The 18,570-nt window shown below is 49.6% G+C and overlaps 1 protein-coding gene across 2 annotated transcripts in view; it reads right to left on the bottom strand.

The window, feature by feature from the left end:
- Positions 1-18,570, bottom strand: part of TTK (TTK protein kinase) — a 650,127-nt gene that overhangs the window by 152,270 nt on the left and 479,287 nt on the right. For both annotated transcript variants that reach the window (XM_085611007.1, XM_085611008.1), the window contains exon 19: positions 7,812-7,988. In XM_085611007.1, the coding sequence (XP_085467133.1) occupies positions 7,812-7,988 (177 nt within the window). The remainder of the gene's footprint in view (positions 1-7,811; positions 7,989-18,570) is intronic.

Raw genomic sequence — 18,570 nt, 5'->3', positions numbered from 1 at the left:
TGGACAGGGCCACTGTCATTGGGAGATCTGGTCTTTGTTTTAGAATGGCGGCGTCTTCTTTGCAGGCTCTTCAAGATGGAGACATGCTGGTAGGGCTGGGCCCAAGTCAGTCGTCATTTTCAAACTTTGCTGCATGGCGTCTTCTTCGTAGGTTGCAGTTATCTCAGGATCCAGATCTAGGGGTACCCCTAAATAAATAATTTAAAGGGCGTTACAGGTCCTGCCAGCTGGTAGCTGATGGGCTACTTGCCTTTTTGGAGTGACTAAACCCTTACGTCCCTTCTCTTTGGGGGTTGGGCGGGCATCTCTACTAGCTGGAGAGGCCCTGGCTGGGATATCAAAGTGCAGGAAGCCTTTGAGGATCACCACCCTGAATGCTGTTCCTGCTTGGGGGTAGGTGTGAAGAACCTCCACCCAGAGCAGCTTTTGTCCCTGACCCATAAGAGCACAAGGGCTCCCCCCGCAGGGGTCACAAACATGTCTGTGTGGCAAGCTGGTGCAGACCAGTCAGCTAGACACAAGGGAGTTGGCCGTGTTTCAGGTGGCATCTTTAAGATGCCCTCTGAGTGCATTCTACAATAAATCCTACAACTGCATCAGAGTGGGTTTATTGTGCTGAGAAGTTGGATGCCAAACTTCTCAGTATTCAGTAAAGCAAGCATCAAGCTGTGGAGTTCGTAATGACAAACTCTCTGCCCGTGCACTCAATATGGCTTCACTGCACTTACAATGTCTAAGAATGGACTTAGTAACTGTAGGGGATTATTGTCCATGCAGCTATGCCCTCACCTCTGGTATAGTGCACCCTGCCTTAGGGCTGTGAGGCATGCTAGAGAGGTGACTTGCCTCTGCCGCAGGCAGTGGCAGGTAGGCACTGGACACAAGGATGTGTGCCATATTGACAACCGCCACTTCCGTTAACGCCCAAGGGGTAAATTACTAAGGCCAAAGGGGAGAACTGTAAATTGAAAATACTCATGGGTCACTGTAAACTGCAGGTAACATCTAAGGGCCTGCAGAACGGGAAAATGGAAATAGAGTTTTTGCAGGTCCGCCATTATCCAGTCTTAGGGCTCCAGGGCAGACAAGACCTGGGCCAGTTTGAGCATCTTGAATTTGTCCTTCTGCAGGAAGGCACTGAGAAGGCAGGGATCTAAAATAGGAAGGTGGTCTGTGTCCTTCTTCGGCACAAGTAACAGGAGTAACATCCAATTCCCACTTCCGAGGTCTAAACCCTTTCTATGGCTCCTTTGGCAAAAAGGGACTGCAGTTCCTGCTGCAAAACAGATGTGTTTCTCGGTTATATGAGCTGAAGGGGGTGGAAGGTGCAGCAGGGTAGGGGGTGGAAGGTGCAGCATGGTAGAAAGAGATGGGCAGAGCATAGCCCGACTTGACAATTTAGAGGACTCATGCGTCCAAAATCATGCCTTGCCACATTTGAAGGAAAAGTCTGATTCTCCCTCTTACAGGGTGGGTCTGTGCTGAAAAGGACCCACTAAAGTGGTTTAAACGTCGTCTGTGCCTTTTGAGACAGCTTTAAGTTAAGCACCGGCTTTAGTGCTGACTTTGTTCCTGGTGCCACTACCCGCACTGGGTCCTTTCATATTGAAGCCAGTGCTAACAGCAAAAGAGGAGTCATTACCTAAATTGGTCTCTAAATTGGAGGAGGGTGCATTTCGACCGAGGCTGCGCTTTGATCCTTTGGGAGTGCAGCTTAAAGCAAATCCTTTGGACTACAATACCTTGCCTCTACCACATGGCAAAGCTCATACAAGACATAAGCTAGTTGGATCAGATTCAGATAATAACTACAATAAGATGGGCATATTCGCCCAACAATACAATGAATTTGGTACTGAACAGGAAGTGAATGATTTGATATCTATTGAAATGTCTTAAGAATTACATAATAAGATAGCGCAAGTGATGTGACTGAGGTATAGTACGTTTTCATTAGGGAACTGTAACTTACCTCTGCAATGTTTTCATGCTCATGCTACGAAATGACTAAAACAAGCATCTTTCTCTGATGCTGGAGCCCTTTTTTTTTACATTATGCCTTTCAAGACAAAAACGTGTTTATAAGCTTGCTCAGCTTAAATGTTTACATTCTTGTTGCAAACTTGTCAACATCCTTTCTCATTATTTTAATCTTCATACGCCTGAATACTTCATTTGTTTTGACCCTCTGGGTGTTCACAGTTTGTGAAAAACTATAATACTGATCTTAATCTTGTTCTTTCAAGTATGCTCCAATCAAATTTGCTCTGGGACACACTGGCCAGCTCAATGAAAACTTTTAAGTTAAAAAATAAAAAAGGTACTACAAGTATTTTACTAATGGCTCGTGATCAGGTCTGGTTCACTGTGGAAGTGAATAAGGAAGGAGAGGCTTTAGGAGAGTAGGATCTCTGACATGGTTGTCCTCCCTTTTTGTCTGGTGTCAGTGTATTTACACTGTGGTACACTGGGATTCTCCTAACCAGGACCCCAGTGTCTGTGCGCTCTTCTCTAAATTGACTGGTAGACTCTCTGTACACCCCACAATTGGCATAGTGGTGAACCTGTGTAAGTCCCTGGTATATGGTACTAAGGTACCCAGGGTATTGGTACACCAAAGGTCTCCCATGAGCTGCAGCATGCCACCCCTTGGGGCCCATGCGAACTGTGTCTGCAAGTCTGTCATTGCAGCCTGTGTGAAATGGTACATGCACCTTTCACTTCAGATATAAGGTTTACCTTACATCCCGGTCACCACACTTAAAACCTATAAGTCCCCCCTAAGGTAGGCCCTTCAGCCAAAGGGCAGGGTGCATAGTTTTCAGTGTGAGGGTGCGCCTATATGAGCACAGGAACCCCTGCAAACCCCAGACTCCACTGTCTTTGCTTCGTAAGTGGGGGGAAGCCACTTTTAGGTATGTTGTGGATACTGGCAAACTTGAGATGTCCAACTACATATTAGCTTCACTGAACCTGGTCATGTTTGGTATCAAACATGTTGGTATCATGCAACTACACCGATTGCAGTGTTAATTGCATACCACCATGTAATGGGTGGGCTCCTTAGAAGACCCCCCCCCCCCCCATGTCTACCTGTGGAGGCTTGCAGGGTCTGCATGCAAGTCAGTGCTGCACCAAGCCCAGGCACAGTTCTGCCCTCCTGCTGATGAACCTAACTTGGGCAGGGGAAGGCAGAACAAAGGATTTTCTGTAGAGGAAAGGTATAGTCCAGTGTTTCCCAAACTGGGGTCCGAGGACCCCCAGGGGTCCGTGGCACATTCCCAGGGGGTCCTCAGCCAGCAATTTTAAAAGCACTGCAAAGTTCTTTGTAAAATTAGCAGTTTGAGCAACTATAAAAGTGTCAAGAAAATTCCAGTGATTAATGTACCTGCTGGAGAGAGAGATTAGAGTTTTCTCCAGTGGCAGCTTTGACTTATCTAATGTGACACAGAGAGTTAATATGCATACTGCAAAGAACGTGTACAATGCATTTTAAAAAACAGTATTTTATGTGCATGGGTTACTGATTTTGTCACAGAGATTCTTTCGTCACTGTGCAATTCATAAGGGACAATCGTAATCTAGCAGTGTCCTATAAACTGTCATCAAAGAGCTGCTTGCAAACTGCAGGGTAAAAGTTAGCAACATATGTTTATTCCCAGTCTATCATTATCCTGATGCTGCTATATTCCCACTTCCTGCACATGAACAATTTTGTAATGCTGTTTTGTCACTCCTATGTGTGCTGCCTAATGCAGCACACATGGAAGTTACAAAACGTCATTTTTATTAAAGATTGTTTATGTGCAGGAAGGGTCACCTTCCTGAACATACACAATCAAAGGTGTTTTGCTTTTTTCGTTGGAAAAAGCAAAAACGAGGAGAAATAAGGCATTTCTCCTCATTTCGCCAAGTTAAGACCAGGTTTTTCATGGTCTTAATTTGGGTGCTGTCTCCTATTTAAGCTGACCTTGTAAATAGAGGGCAGCGTCAAAATCAATGGGTGTTGGAGTGAAATGCCCACTGTAACTCCCACTGCCCACCATTTTCACGCTAAGCATTGCGTGAAATGGGACCTTATTTACAAGGCAACCTTAAGCCCCAATAAGTGGCTTAATACTGCCTTGTAAATAAGGCGAAGCCCCTATTGCCACAGGAATATCGCTAAAAGTGACATTCCCATGGCGATAGGGACTTGTAAATATGCCCCTGAAATCCTTAATAATTCGAGTATTTGTTTTGTGTGCACACGTGTTTATTTTTTTTGAATTACTGTTTTAATGTTTGAAATTTACATCCTACAAATTGCTTGGGGGTCCCCAGCTTTCAGTGGTGACTCAATGGGGGTCCTCAGGAGTCAAAAGTTTGGGAACCACTGGTATAGTCACTTCTCCTTCAGAAATGGGTGTCCCTGGGCTAGGGTGGGGGTGCTTCTGAGCACCAGCAGAATGCTTTGAAGGGCACATTTTGTGTCCCCCTTGCATAAATCGGTTTACTCCAGTGCAGGGCGCCCTTGGCTCCCGCGCAGTTGAGAAACCACACAAAGGACAGGGGAGTGACCACCCCCTATCCAACACCTCCCCCAGGGAGGTGCCCAGAGTTCCACCAGGTGGCCGCTTGATTCTGCCATCTTGAAAGTAAGATAAGCAGAGGCCCCTGGGAGCATCTGACTGAACAGACCACCAGAGTAGCATCCCTGAAATCACCCCCTCCCCAGATAGGCGAGTCAACGCAGAAGCCGTCCAACCCCTGCCTTAAGGGCTCCTGAGGGTGAGACTCTAGATTTGTCTGAAACAAGGATTCCTCTGCAAGACTCGGCTTCAGGATCCTCCACAAGACTCCTCTGCTGCTGGCCATTGGGCTCTGCTGGGCTCAATACAAGACTGCTCCTAGTAGGAAGTATTCTTCTGCAACTTCGTCTCCGAGCTTTGCACCCATCCTGCGATATCCATGGCCATGGAACCACTAGAGTCACATGGACTCTCCTCCTAGCTGTCCTTGATGGACACAATCTCCTTTGGAGTGAAGGAGTCACTCCCCTGCAGTCGCAGGCCCTTCAACGTCGATGACCAGTCTGTGGATCCTGATGTCCCACAGACTCTTCAAGGCTCAGGTGGTGGTTTGGTAGTTCTCCCAAGGCCTGACCTTTCTCAATGTAATTTGGAAACTTGCAATCCCTTGCTGAGGACCGTGTTTGTCTGCTGTAACCAAGGCTTGTTGACTCTCCAGTCAGAAGGTCTTTGAGTTCCAATTAGCCCAAGCCTCAAAAATCACCCTGCTGCAAAAGCGACGTCCTCACTGCATCCCCTGCAATGTGGGCCTACATCTTTGTTGTGCTCCTGACACATCCCTGCGACTCCCTGCGCCTGCTGCCAGAGGGTCCATCCGGGGTCTTCCATAGATTCTTGCTAACTCCCCTACTATCTGAGGGCCGGCCCCAAAATACCTCTGCTGGGTGAGTTCCCTGGACGTTGCTGCTGGTCGTCTTTTCTAAAACTCTTTTTGCAACGCGTCTTCTGCAATTGTCAAGGCTTGTTGGTGGTCCTGCGGGCACTGATCCTCCTGCAATTTATCGACGTAGTGTGACAGCTCGTGGAGAGCTCCTGTGATCTAACATCATTGTCTGGTCTCCACAGCTGCAACTCCGATATCTCCATCCTACCATGAAGTACCCCGAGAAGGGAGGGCATTGTGCTCTTGCACCTGGGACGACTCCGGGTGACTGGACTCTTGTCTCCTCTCTCCTCAGGTGCTCCTCATCCGGAATCCACGTCTGGGTTTCACCGATCTGGTCCACGGGTCACAGTAGCAACTGGACCTCCGAATATCCGCATTGACTTCAACGGGTGGTTCTGACACTACTTCACACCTATGCACCCGGGCTCCCATGGGAAGGTATCCTGCTTCTCTGGGTACCCACGGGTGCTGTCCAACCTCCTTGGTTCCAAAGGGTTTCCTCTGGGAACGGTCCTGAATCCTGACAATCCTAACCACGACTTCCCCATGTTGTTCTATGGACACTGACCTGGGGTATCACCTCTGCACCTGGATGCCTAGGGACTCCTTGTACTTACCTTTGTTGGTTTTGAGCTTCCCCTACAGATCATTGGTTATTAGCCTTAGTTAGGTAACACTTTTGCATTCTACTTACCTAGTATATGGTTTGCCCCTGCCCCTCCTTTCCCCAAACCATAAGAGCACATCTGTTTAAATGTGCTTTACTGATATTGTTATTGTATATGCATATCTCCAGGTAAGAGATATACCAAAGTAGTTTAGTGTTGGTGTGTAACAAATACTACTGTATTTATATATATATAAAAAAAAATGAAACACGGGGGTGGGGTTCTTTTCTGTGTGATTATCACTGTCTGGCTTGTGTGGTAAATGCACCCGCGTTACACCATCCTGGATAAGCCTTTGCTGCTCTCTACAGCTACCCCTTGAAAGCTTTGGTTATCAGGGACCTCTTACAATATCACTAAGGGTTGCCTGGACTCAGTGCAGGGTATATCACCAATAGGTGTACACCATAAACTGAGCCAGTCTCCTTATAGGGCTACACAAACATAGTGGACAAGGGATATAAGATGGTCAGGGCACACTAAAACTTAATGCGTGGATACTTCATTAGATCAGTGAAACACAGTTTATGCGTGTCTATTACAGTTCCTTTGAAATAGGTTTTGATAGGATCATCAGACCAGATGATCAGTTCAACCATTATGGCACTGCACTTTGTAGTGAGACTTTGATCCCCGACATTTAGAGTATTACATGGTGAATGAGGTGTGAAATTCTTTTGGATGGGATCACTTTGAGAGAGTAGGGTTCAGACATGCATTTTATGAGGCTGTCTTCAAAGGGCCTTAATTTTCCTACAGACCGTGATGAAAAAAAACATTCTACCTCTGACTGAACCTTTACTTTTGCACAGTATATTCCAGATGGTGAAGGAAGTTAGTGAGGGAAGCATAAGGCTTGTTGTTATGGATGTTGGTGACAATTCTGATGAGACATCTTGCACTAAGGAGACTTCCTGCATGCTAATTCAAAGACAAAAAGGCAATGGCTTAGAAAATGTGGGTGTGTCCGTAGACTCAAAGACTGCCATTGGGGCACTGGCAGAGATGCATGTGGTACAATGTGTTAGGTGGTGGTGACCCTGAATCAGGAGCTTAATTTAGTAGCAAAGGTCTGTTGACAGAGGTGGTTTGCAGCTGGTGACAGAAAATTAAGATCAACTGAGGGGTGCCAAGATGGGGGACCATTAACGCAGGTCAATCCTTGACATAGCAGGGGTAGGTGCAAAAGGGCTGCACCTACTGTTATTGCAGGTTTCAAGGGCAGCTACAACGCAACAACGTTCTGTGGGTGGTCAAGAAATTATATAAGGGCACTGCCTCTGTGTCTGGGGGAGTCTTGTGGGTGATCACTTAGCTGCTTTCAAAACTGTTAAATGCCAATATAGGGCCATATTACACAAGTACTGGTTATATATCCTCTATATGTATTCCTTATGATAAAGGGGCCATAGTGTTCATGCTGTTGAAAATTCTGAAGCAAATCATGTCAAGTCTGCACAAACATTTTCTCACTCAATATATACAGTATAGCCTAAATTTTACAACAAGGATTTGTTTGTGTTTATCTGTGAGACACTGCAAAAGAACTATATGAAAGGCTAGTTAAAGTTACGTTTTACAAAAATAAAATAAAAGTGATTTACAGAAAGTAATTTAAAAACTAGTATTTGTTTATGCACAATGCTAAATGAGGGATAGAAAAGAAAGATCAATAAACATAGTTACCTTAAGTACTTCCTGGAGATCCATTTCAGGTATGGGTGGGAATTCTATGTCGTAGCTGGGATCAATTATTGCATGTAACTTAGTGATCTGATTTGTTATGTGTTGAAATGGAGTTTTTCCATACGTCATGCAATATAAAATGCACCCCAATGACCATACATCACTTTTCGGACTTATCTGGGGAAAGAAAAACAAGTGTACATAAAACATCTTTAATCTAACTTTTTAAAATTATGTATACAGTCATTATGAAACGGATTCAAATTACTTACATTAGCTAATAATCTACATTAGACATAAACATGCAATAGCAAAGCATTTAAGCTCAATTATGCATTCCGTTCTTTCTACATCCAAAGAACTATTTAGCCACATGTATGATCACAACCCACACAAAACTATCACAATAAAAGTACACTATTCAGAAAATGTAACTGCACTATTTTCTCAAAGACACTTACAAAAATACTGATGTCCATACATAGAATAATCCATTGTGCTGGTCAAATCTAAAAGACAATTTGAACTTAATCAAGATACAACCTCTGGCTTTCAAACAATGTAGGAAGAAGTAAGGCAGAGTTCAGGGGATGAAATGGAGGCATCAGAAATGCATTAAATGCTTACAATCTTTTGCAGCACTAGAGGCAACAGTTAAACAGTTCCATTAAAGTGAACACAATTGCAAATATTTGACACAGTCATGTGAAGGACCAGTTACTTACCTTCGGTAACGTATTATCTGGTAGACACTATCTATCCGCAAATTCCTTACCGTAGAAATATCCCCAAGAGCAAATCTGGATCCGGATAATGTTCACAAGAAGTGCCCTTGTGCCGGTAGGTGGAGTTGGTCGGCTCTGAGTGGCGGCAGCATCGAACTTGATGAACAAGTTACTTACCTTCGGTATGCATTATGTGATAGACTATCTAGCTGCAGATTCCTTACCTTTGAATTTCCCAGGCGTCAGGCTGGATCCGGAAACTTTTGCTGAGCAATACCCATTGCGCGCTACGTCTGGTGGCTCCATTCAGATCCACGTGTCGATGACCTCTGTTATGACGTCGCAGTGCCTACATAGGCGCCACCCAGGTGAGCGGATGTCAGTACTTTTTGTTTTTCCATGCCAGAAGCGCAGATCCACGAAGTGACGAACGTAACAGGATCCTGAAAGGGGAGAAACCCTAGACCTGCAACATCAGTCCGCAAAGCGGGGAGGAATGCTTGGGGCTGTAAGAAATCTACAACGTAACTCTACAATAAAGGAGAGTGCTGCAAAACCGTTACACGGGAAAAAATTCTGTGGAATGCTAGCGCAGGGGATATTCACAAGGTGAGGAATCCACTGGCAGATGTATCCATCAGAAACACAAGTTACTTACCTTCGGTAACAATATATCTGTAAGAAACATTAGTTGTGATAGATCACTTACCTTAGTATTACCCCCAGGTGTCAGACTGGATCCGGAAAGTTTTCGTCAGCAGTACCCCTGCGCGTCGGTAGGTGTCGTCGTGCGGCTCCGCGTGCGTCATTGGCGCCGAGATAATGCGGCTGGAGCTACTTAGAAGCCCACGTCAGTTCTGTACACGACTTCCCGTGCCAGGAACGCAGAGCCATGCAAGAAACTGACCACTGGTGCCATGAAACTAAGGCCCTGAAAGGGATGACCTTAACCCTAAAAATCAGTTCGCAGAACGGGGAGGATGGGTGGGGCGGTAAGGAATCTATCACTACTAATGTTTCTTACAGATCTATCGTTACCGAAGTTAAGTATCTTGTGCATCTAAAAGAAACACGTAGTGATAGATTCCTTACCTTAGTATAGATACACCAGCAATACCACCCTGGTGTTGGGTCTGCGAACCAAATTCACACTAGAAAGTCCTAAATAACAGAACGGCCAAAGAAGCAGTCTCTTCGGACTTGGCTGTCCAGACAGTAGTGCTTGGTAAACGTGTGCGGTGAGGCCCACGTAGCTGCCTGACAGATGTCATGTAAGGGAACACCCCCGTCCCAAAGCAGTAGTGGCTGCCGTTGCCCGAAGGCTCCTTTTTAGCCAAAGAATAACAAGCCTTTATGCACAGAACAACCCACCGAGAGATGGTCCGCTTGTGCACGGCCTGACCTTTCTCGGCGCCCACGTAGCCAACAAAGAGCTGGTCATCCACCCGGAACGGTTGTGTGTGGTTCAGGTAGAATGAGAGCGCACGTTTTGGGTCCAGACGGTGGAGTCTCTCTTCCTCTTTTGAGGAATGCATAGGCGTTAAAGTAAGTGGACAAAGTGATGGTCTGCCCGATGTGAAAGGCAGTGACAACCTTCGGTAGAAAAGATGGATGAGTCCTTAGAATCACTTTGTCCGGATGGGCAGAGAAAAGGAGGTTTAGAAGAAAGAGCCTGGTGCTCACTCACTCTTCTGGCAGAGGTGATGGCCACCAGAAAAGCGGTCTTTAAAGTGAGAAGACTAAGAGGACTGTTGTGAAGTGGCTCTAAGGGAGCACACAATAGATATGTCAGAACCAGGTTCAAGTCCCACTCAGGCATTATGAAAGGAACAGGAGGGAAAAAATGAGTAATGCCTTTTAAGAATATTTTTACAACAGGGGACTTGAAAAGGGAAGGCTGATCTGGAAGCCATAAAAAGGCTGAAATGGCAGAGAGGTAGCCCTTGATGGTGCCCAGAGCAGAGCCCTGCTGGGCCGAAGAAAGAAGGAATAGAAGGACCTCTGAAAGAGGGGCAGAAAGGGGATCCACAGCCTTTGCTGTGCACCATGACACAAACGTATTCCACCTGCAGGCATATACCGTCTTAGTGGAGGGATGCCTGGCTGCCAAGATTACATCATAAACTTCGGGAGGCAGGTCAAAAGACTTCCACTGCTGCTGCTCAAGCTCCACGCAAGGAGGTGAAGGCTGGACAGGTTCGGATGGAAGACCGTCCCCTGTTGCTGCGACAGAAGATCCTCCGGAAGAGGCAGTCGGATCGAGAGCCATACTGAGTAGCTCGGGATACCATACTCTTCAAGCCCAGTCCGGAGCCACAAGAATGACTTGGGCCCGGTAGCGCTTGATGATCTTCAGCACTCTGGGTAGAAGTGGTATAGGCGGAAAGGCGTATAGTAGACCGCAACTCCACTCGCAACGAAAAGCGTCACCTAGCGAGTGCCACCTTGGAAATTCCAACGCGCAGAACTGATGACATTGCGCGTTCTCTTTGGTGGCGAATAGATCTAACCAAGGCTTTCCCCACTGCTGAAAGAGACCTTGCACCACGTCCGAGAGCAGACGTCATTCGTGATCCATCATGCACCGGCGGCTGAGTTCGTCCGCCCTGGCGTTCAGAGAACCTGCCAGGTGTTGAACCACCAGGAAAATGCCCTGATGTTCCAGCCATGTCCAGAGACGCAGCGCCTCCTGACAGGGTCCACGACCCCACCCTGCCCTGTTTGCTGCAGTACCACATGGCGGTGGTGTTGTCCATGAACACCTGCACTACTCTCCCCTTGACAGAGGGAAGGAATGCTTTCAGTGCAAGTCGGATCGTCCGAAGCTCCAGAAGGTTGATATGGAGCCGGGACTCTGCCAGAGACTAGAGTCCTCTGATCTCCGCCTCTCCCACGTGGCCGCCCCATCCCAGAAGGGACGCGTCCGTCACCACTGTGTGCTTCGGTTGGGGAAGGGAGAGGGATCTGCCATGGACCAAATTGCGATTTGTGAGCCACCACTGCAATTGTTGTGCAGTGCCCTCCGAGATCTGGACGTGGTCGGACAGGTTGCCCTGATGCTGTGCCCACTGGAACTTCAGGTCCCACTGCAGAGCTCCCATATGCTATCTGGCATGATCCACCAACAGGATGCAGGAGGCCATCAGGTCCAGTAGCCGGAGGGTCATCCTGACCGAAACCCGGGATAAAGGCTGAAAGATCGTAATCATAGCCTGAATATCTCGGACTCACTGCTCGGGAGGATAAACCCGAATCCAGAACTTCTCTGATGAAGAGGAGCTTCTGAGAGGGAATCGGGTGCGACTTTGGCACGTTGATGGAGAACCCCAGCAAATGCAAGAGGTCGGCCGTAGTCTGGAGGTGGGAGACGACTGCCTGGGGCGAGCCCGCCTTCATCAACCAGTCGTCGACATAGGGGGAAGACTGGGACCCCTGATCTGCGCAGATGAGCTGCGACCACCGCCATCACTTTCGTGAACACCCAAGGGGCGCTGGTAAGGCCAAAAGGGAGCACGGTGAACTGAAAGTGCTCGTGGCCTACCGTGAACCGCCGGTAACGCCTGTGGGCCGGCAGGACAGGGATATGAAAGTAAGCGTCCTGCAAGTCCAATGCTACCATCCAATCTTGCGGGTCCAGGGCAGACAAGAACTGAGCAAGAGTGAGCATCTTGAACTTCTCCTTCCAGAGGAACTGATTGATGTTCTGAAGGTCTAAGATAGGACGCAGACCATTGTCCTTCTTGGGGGCCAGAAAGTAGTGGGAATAACAACCACAACCTACTTCTGGCCCAGGAATGCGCTCGATGGCCCCCTTGGCCAAGAGGGCCGTGACTTCCTGCTGAAGAAGCACAAGATGGTCCCCCGACATGCAGTGGAATTGAGGTGGCATGGCTGGAGGGGATGTCTCGAAGGGGAGGGAGTAGCCCCTTTGGACAATTTGCAGTACCCACTTGTCCGATGTTATGTTGCGCCAGTGGGGGAGATGAGGGTGAATTCTGCCGCCCACTGGCGTTTGATGGGCCTGAAAGGTTGGACTAGGAAGGCTTTGCAGTGGATGCTGCGGGGGTGGAGGTGGACTGACCCGCCCGCTGGCGCCCAGAACCGCCTCGACAGTTCACATGTCCACGGCCGCGCTGAGGATGTTGCTGCGCCGGCCTGTAGCTCTGAAAAAAAAGTGTTGGGGCACCCCTTGCGTGGCCACAAAAGGAGCAGAAAGCGGAGGAGGGCGAGTGGCCGACCGGCCCAAGGACTTGGCCGTAGCTCGTGAGTCCTTAAAACGTTTCAACGCACTATCCGCCTTATTGCCAAAAAGGCAAATGCCATCAAAGGCCATGTCCATCAAAGTGTTCTGGACATCCCCTGAGAAGCTCGTTGTTCTGTCGTGGAAATCGCCCTGCCCAGCAAGTAGGCGGTATCAAGCCCACAACGAATAGTGAATATGCTGCGTCTCTTCCAGCTGCTATAGCTTGGGAGAGTACTGTCCGTGCCTCCTCCTAACAGTTGGGCAGCACCTATCGGTGTCGGGATCGGCGCCGATCCGACACTGTATCCGGTTCAGGGCTGAAACTGGGGACGACGTTGTCCCGAGGAGCGGTCTACGTCGGAGGTGGTGATGGTGGGATCGACGTCAGTGGAGGTGTTACAAGGTCAACCAGCGTCCAATCCCAGATCCCAGGGGGTCCTGCGGCGCCGGAGCCGTCGGCGATGGAAGGACAGGACCTCCAGTTGGGTCCGCAGGCGCACCAGCGGGGACAGATGGCCGAAAGAGTCGGGCCATGGCAGCAAGAAACTCTTGCAGCTGAGCAGGCGTCGCCGACTGACCCGGAAAAGGTGGGTAGGCCGGCGGCAACGTCGCAGGCCCTCTACAGCTGTGGGGGTGGCACCAGCCGCACCCTCAGCCACGGCACGTGAGGGGAAGTCGAGGAGCGAGGACGCTTCGACTTCTTTCTGGAATGCTTCGACTTACCTGACCCAGAGTGTGAAGACTTCGATCCAGAGGAACGATGGTGACTGCTCCTCGACCGGTCCCTCAACCTCCCACGGGACCGGAACCTTGAGCGGCACGGAGCCGACTGCTGGATTTCCAGCAACTTTCGGGACTGCTCCCGCAAAGTCTTCGGCGCCATGGCCCGGCAGCCGGGGCACGACTTGGAGTCGTGCTCACGCCCCAGGCAGTAGAGACATGCGGTGTGGGTCCGTCACCGACATCATGTGGTGACAGTCCCCACAGTTCTTAAAGCCGGGCATCCATACAACACCAGGAGTCGACCGACTCGAAGAAATTGAGACAAAAGGCCTCGAAAAAACTCAGTCAAAAAGTGACTGTGGGTACTTGTTCTTCCATGATCTGCGCTTGCTGGCGCAGAAAAAGAAAGAACTGACATCAGCGCGTGTGGGTGCATCTAAGTAGCTCCAGCGACGTCATCTCGGTGCAGACAATGCAACGACTGACGCGGAACTGCACCACGACGCCTACCGATGCGCAGGGGTACTGCTGACGAAAACTTTCCGGATGCAGTCCGACGCCTGGGGGTAATTCTAAGGTAAGGCATCTATCACTACGTGTTTATTTCAGATAATGTGTTACCGAAGGTAAGTAATTTATTCATCTGATAGAGACTTCCAGCTTCAGATTCCTTACCTTTGAATCAGATAACCAAGTCTCATGGACTAGACTAAAAAGTCTTGCAGGACTGAGCAGGCAAAGGGCACATCCCTGCACACTTGACCATCAAGGCAATAATGTTTTGCGAACGTTTGCAATGATGCCCACGTCGCTGCCTGACAGATGTCTTGGACTGGAACACCCCGTGCCAAGGCTGTAGTCGCAGCCTTCCCCCTGGTGGAGTGGTCCCTTAATCCCTCAGGGGGCTGCTTCTTCGCCAAGGCATAACAGATTTTAATGCAGAGAACAACCCAGCGAGAGATGGTTCTTTTCTGCAAAACCTTGCCCTTCTTTGCTCCCACATACCACACAAAGAGTTGGTCATCCACCCGGAAATCTCTTGTGCGGTCAAGGTAGAATGACAACCCTCTTTTGGGTCCAGTCGGTGGAGACTCTCCTCTTCCTTAGAGGGATGTGGGGGAGCAAAGAAGGTGGGCAAAGTGATGGACTGACCCAGATGGAATGGGGGCACAACCTTTGGTGAAAGAGATGCCCTGGTGCGAAGCACCACCTTGTCCTGAAAAGACATAAAATAAAGAGAAGAGCTGGATCACACCTGTAACTCGCTCACCCTCGGGGCCGATGTAATCGCCACTAAGAAGGTTGATGGTCAACAGCCGGAAGGGACAATTGTGCAAAGGCTCAAAAGGAGCGCACTTCAAATAAGTAAGGACCAAATTAACCTCTTCTGTGCCCATGACGAGATAGTCTCGTCATGGAGCACGGTCGCGCTGGGCCCATGACGAGACTATCTCGTCATGAAACCCACCTGCGTGGGAAACGCCCAGCACAGGAGGGGGAAAGGGCGTGGCACCGAAGGGGTTAAGGTCCCATTGAGGCATAACAAAGGTTGTAGGTGGAAATAAATGAACCAACCTTTTCAAAAATCTACGTACAATAGGAGAGTTAAAGAGGGAAGGCTGGTCTGGCATCCGCAAAAAAGCAGCAAGAGCAGACAAGTAACCCTTGAGAGTTCCCAAAGCAGAGCCCTGCTGGGCAAGGGTCAGAATGAATAAAAGTACAATAGAAAGAAGAGCAGAAAGAGGGTCAATAGACCTTCTCAATACAAAATACAAATTTCTGCCAACGGCATGCGTATACCGACTTAGTGGAGGGCCGCCTGGCTGCCAGAATAAGATAACAGACCTCAGGAGGAAGGTCAAAAGCTATCAACTGCTGCTGCTCAATATCCACGCATGGAGGCGCAGAGTTGACGGGTTCGGGTGGAGAACCCCCCCCTGCTGCTGTTACAAAAGATCCTCCCGAAGGGGCAGCCTGATCGTAGGATCGACCCTCATGCCCAGAAGCTCTGGATACCAGACTGTCCTTGCCCAGTCCGGCGACACAAGGATGACTTTGGCCCGGTTGCTCCTGATCTTCTTCAGAACCCTGGGCAGGAGTGGTATGGGGGTAAAGTGGTACAAAAGGCCTAAGCTCCACTCGCGACGAAACGCGTCGCAGAGCGATTGTCGCCTCGGAAACTAGAGCGCGCAGTACTGCTGACATTGCACGTTCTCTACGGAGGCAAACAAAGCTAACCAAGGTTCTCTCCACTGTTGAAAGAGACCTTGCGCCACCTCCGACTGGAGACGCCATTTGTGATCCGCTAGGCATCGACGGCTGAGATCGTCTGCCCTGGAGTTCAGAGAACCTGCCAGGTGTTGAACCACAGGGTTATGCCCTGATGTTCTAGCCACGTCCAGAGACGCAGGGCCTCTCGACAAAGGGTTCAAGACCCCATCCAGCGTTGCTTGCTGCAGTACCACATGGTGGTGGTGTTGTCCGTGAACACCTGCACCATCTTTCCCTTGACAGAGGGAAGAAATGCTTTCAATGCCAAGCGAATCGCTTGGAGCTCCAACACGTTTATGTGGAGCCCTGTCTCTGCCGGAGACAAGTGACCCCTGAACTCCATCTCTCCCAAGTGGCCGCCCCATCCCAGAAGTGACGCATCCGTCACGATTGTGAGATCCGGTTGGGGAAGGGAGAGAGGTCTGCCTTTGACCCAATCTCGGTTTGTTAACCACCACTGCAGATCCTTCGCAGTTCCTTCCGAGATCTGAACCATGCTGTGCCCATTGGAACTTCAAGTCCCACTGCAGAGCCCGCATACGCCATATCGCATGTCTGACCAACAGGATGCAACAGCCTCAGAGTCAACCTCACCGAAATCCTGGATAGAGGCTGAAATATCAGAATCATAACCTGAATATGCTGGACACGCTGCTCGGGAGGATAAGCCCAAAAATGCACTGTGTCCAGAACTGCTCCGATGAAAGGGAGCGTCTGAGAAGGAGTCAGGTGCGACTTCGGCACATTTATAGAGAACCCAAGTGAATGCAGGAGGTCCGCCGTAGTCTGAAGCTGGGCAAGGACACCTTCAATAGCCTGTCATCGAGGTAGGGGAAGACCAAAACCCTTAACCTGCGCAAATAAGCTGCAAACACCGCCATCACCTTGGTGAACACCCGAGGGGCACTGGTAAGGCCGAAGGGTAGCACGGAAAACAGAGTGCTCGTGGGCTACCTTGAACCACATGTAACACCTGTAGGGGGAATAACAGCCACTGCCTACTTCTGAAACTGGAACCATTTAGATAGCTCCTTTGGCCAAAAGAGGAGCAGCTTCAAGTGATCTTCCACCAGCCGTTCCTGACTTGGCAGAATAGTAGTAGGAAAAAAAAAGAAAGTAAGAGAATAGTCTTCCTGGCCGATCTGCAAGACCCACTTGTCTGTTATAGGTCTCCAGCGGGGGAGATGACAAATTCTCCCACCCACTGGAGTAGTGTGGTCCTGCAGAATCAACGTAGGAGTGCTTGGAGGCTGCGGGGAGCAGTGTGGCAGACGACTTTTGATCTCCATTCCAGGGACGGAATGTACCGTGTCCACGTACGGCTTGGGTAGTCTGTGAAGGACGGTGGCTAGGATAGGGCTGACGCTGCTAGAAAGCCTTCCCATTGCCATGAAAGGAAGACTGGCTACGAGGAGTGGAGGAGAGGCCTGAGGATCTGGCCGTAGCACGAGAGTCCTTGAACCAGATATGGGCGAGTCAGCCTTTTCCCCAAAAAGGCGGGATCCATCAAAGGGCTTGTCCATCAAATTGGCTTGGACATCCCCTTAGAAGCCAAGCGTGGCGCCTCAAGGCCACCGTCGTTGAAATAGACCTGCCCAGCGAATCGGTCATATCAAAACCACACCGAATGGTGATATTTTGACGCATCTCTCCTGTCCTTGACAGCCTGGGAGAGCACAGCCCGGGCCTCCTCCTCGACTTGTGGCAGCACTTGTGCAACCATTTCCAAAAGAGAGTGGGAGAAACGGCCCGATAAGCATGCAGTATTTACCGACCGCAATGCCAGAATGGAGGAAGAAAACATCTTCTTCACCAATGAGTCCAGTCTCTTGGATTCCCTATCCGGAGGGGCAGAAGGGAATGAGCCCTGGGATGGGAGGAACTTTAGGTCACTTAGTGCTGGGCGATGGAGTGCAATCGTACTGTTCACAGGAGCCCCTGTGCTAGGCTTGGACCAAGTTCCTAGTAGGACGTCCGTAAGAGCCTCATTAAAGGGCAAAAGGGGTTCAGCGGTAGAAGCCCCAGGTTAAAGCACTTTGGTTAGGACATTAGTCTTGACCTGCACTGAGGGCAGTTCAAAGACCTCAGCTGCCCTCTAAACCACCACAGTATAGGAAGCCCCCTCCTCCGTAGTCACTGTAGGTGGAGAGAGCATGCCAAAGTCTGGGGAAGTATCCAGGCCACTGGCTTCACCAAGGTCCCCATACTAATCCATTGTCTCCTCAGAGACATCCTGGTTCTCTAAGTGGTCTCCAGACTCCTCCCATTCCTCTCCTGAGCCTAGCACGTCCACAAAGTGCTCAGGCGGCAACATAAAACCCCTGGGTTCTGCCGATGTCGGAATCGGTGTTGAACTATGCCGTTTCGGCTACGTGTTGTTGGGAATGAGTATGGGGCTTGAGTCACCGAAAGCCACCGCCACCGGGTTCGATGCCGGGTAAGGTTGCGTTGGTACGATCAGAGTTTGGACCCCAGAGGCCCCACTAACGCCGTGATCGAAGACGATAACATCGAACCTGATGGGGCCCCATCCGACCCCACGGGCATGAGGGCTCACCAACTGGGTTGTTCCACTGAAATACATGGCCTCGTAAAAATCCTTAGAGTGGAAATCGCTCAGGCTCCCGGAAATGGAGGGAGGCGCGGAGCCGAGACTGGCTTTGGCTCCGCAGAACCGTGGCTAGAGTGTCGGTGCTCCTTACCTCTTTCGATGACAGACGTCAGTTGATGTGAAGTCGAAGTCCGCTTGGACTTCTTCTCTTGCCTCTTCCCCGAGTGTCCAGATGACCTCGAATGG

This window comes from Triturus cristatus, chromosome 6 (assembly GCF_964204655.1).
Source record: "Triturus cristatus chromosome 6, aTriCri1.1, whole genome shotgun sequence".
In the NCBI taxonomy this organism is placed as follows: Eukaryota; Metazoa; Chordata; class Amphibia; order Caudata; family Salamandridae; genus Triturus; species Triturus cristatus.
Note: the sequence above shows the minus strand (reverse complement) of the source record. Positions and strands in the feature narration are given on the sequence as shown.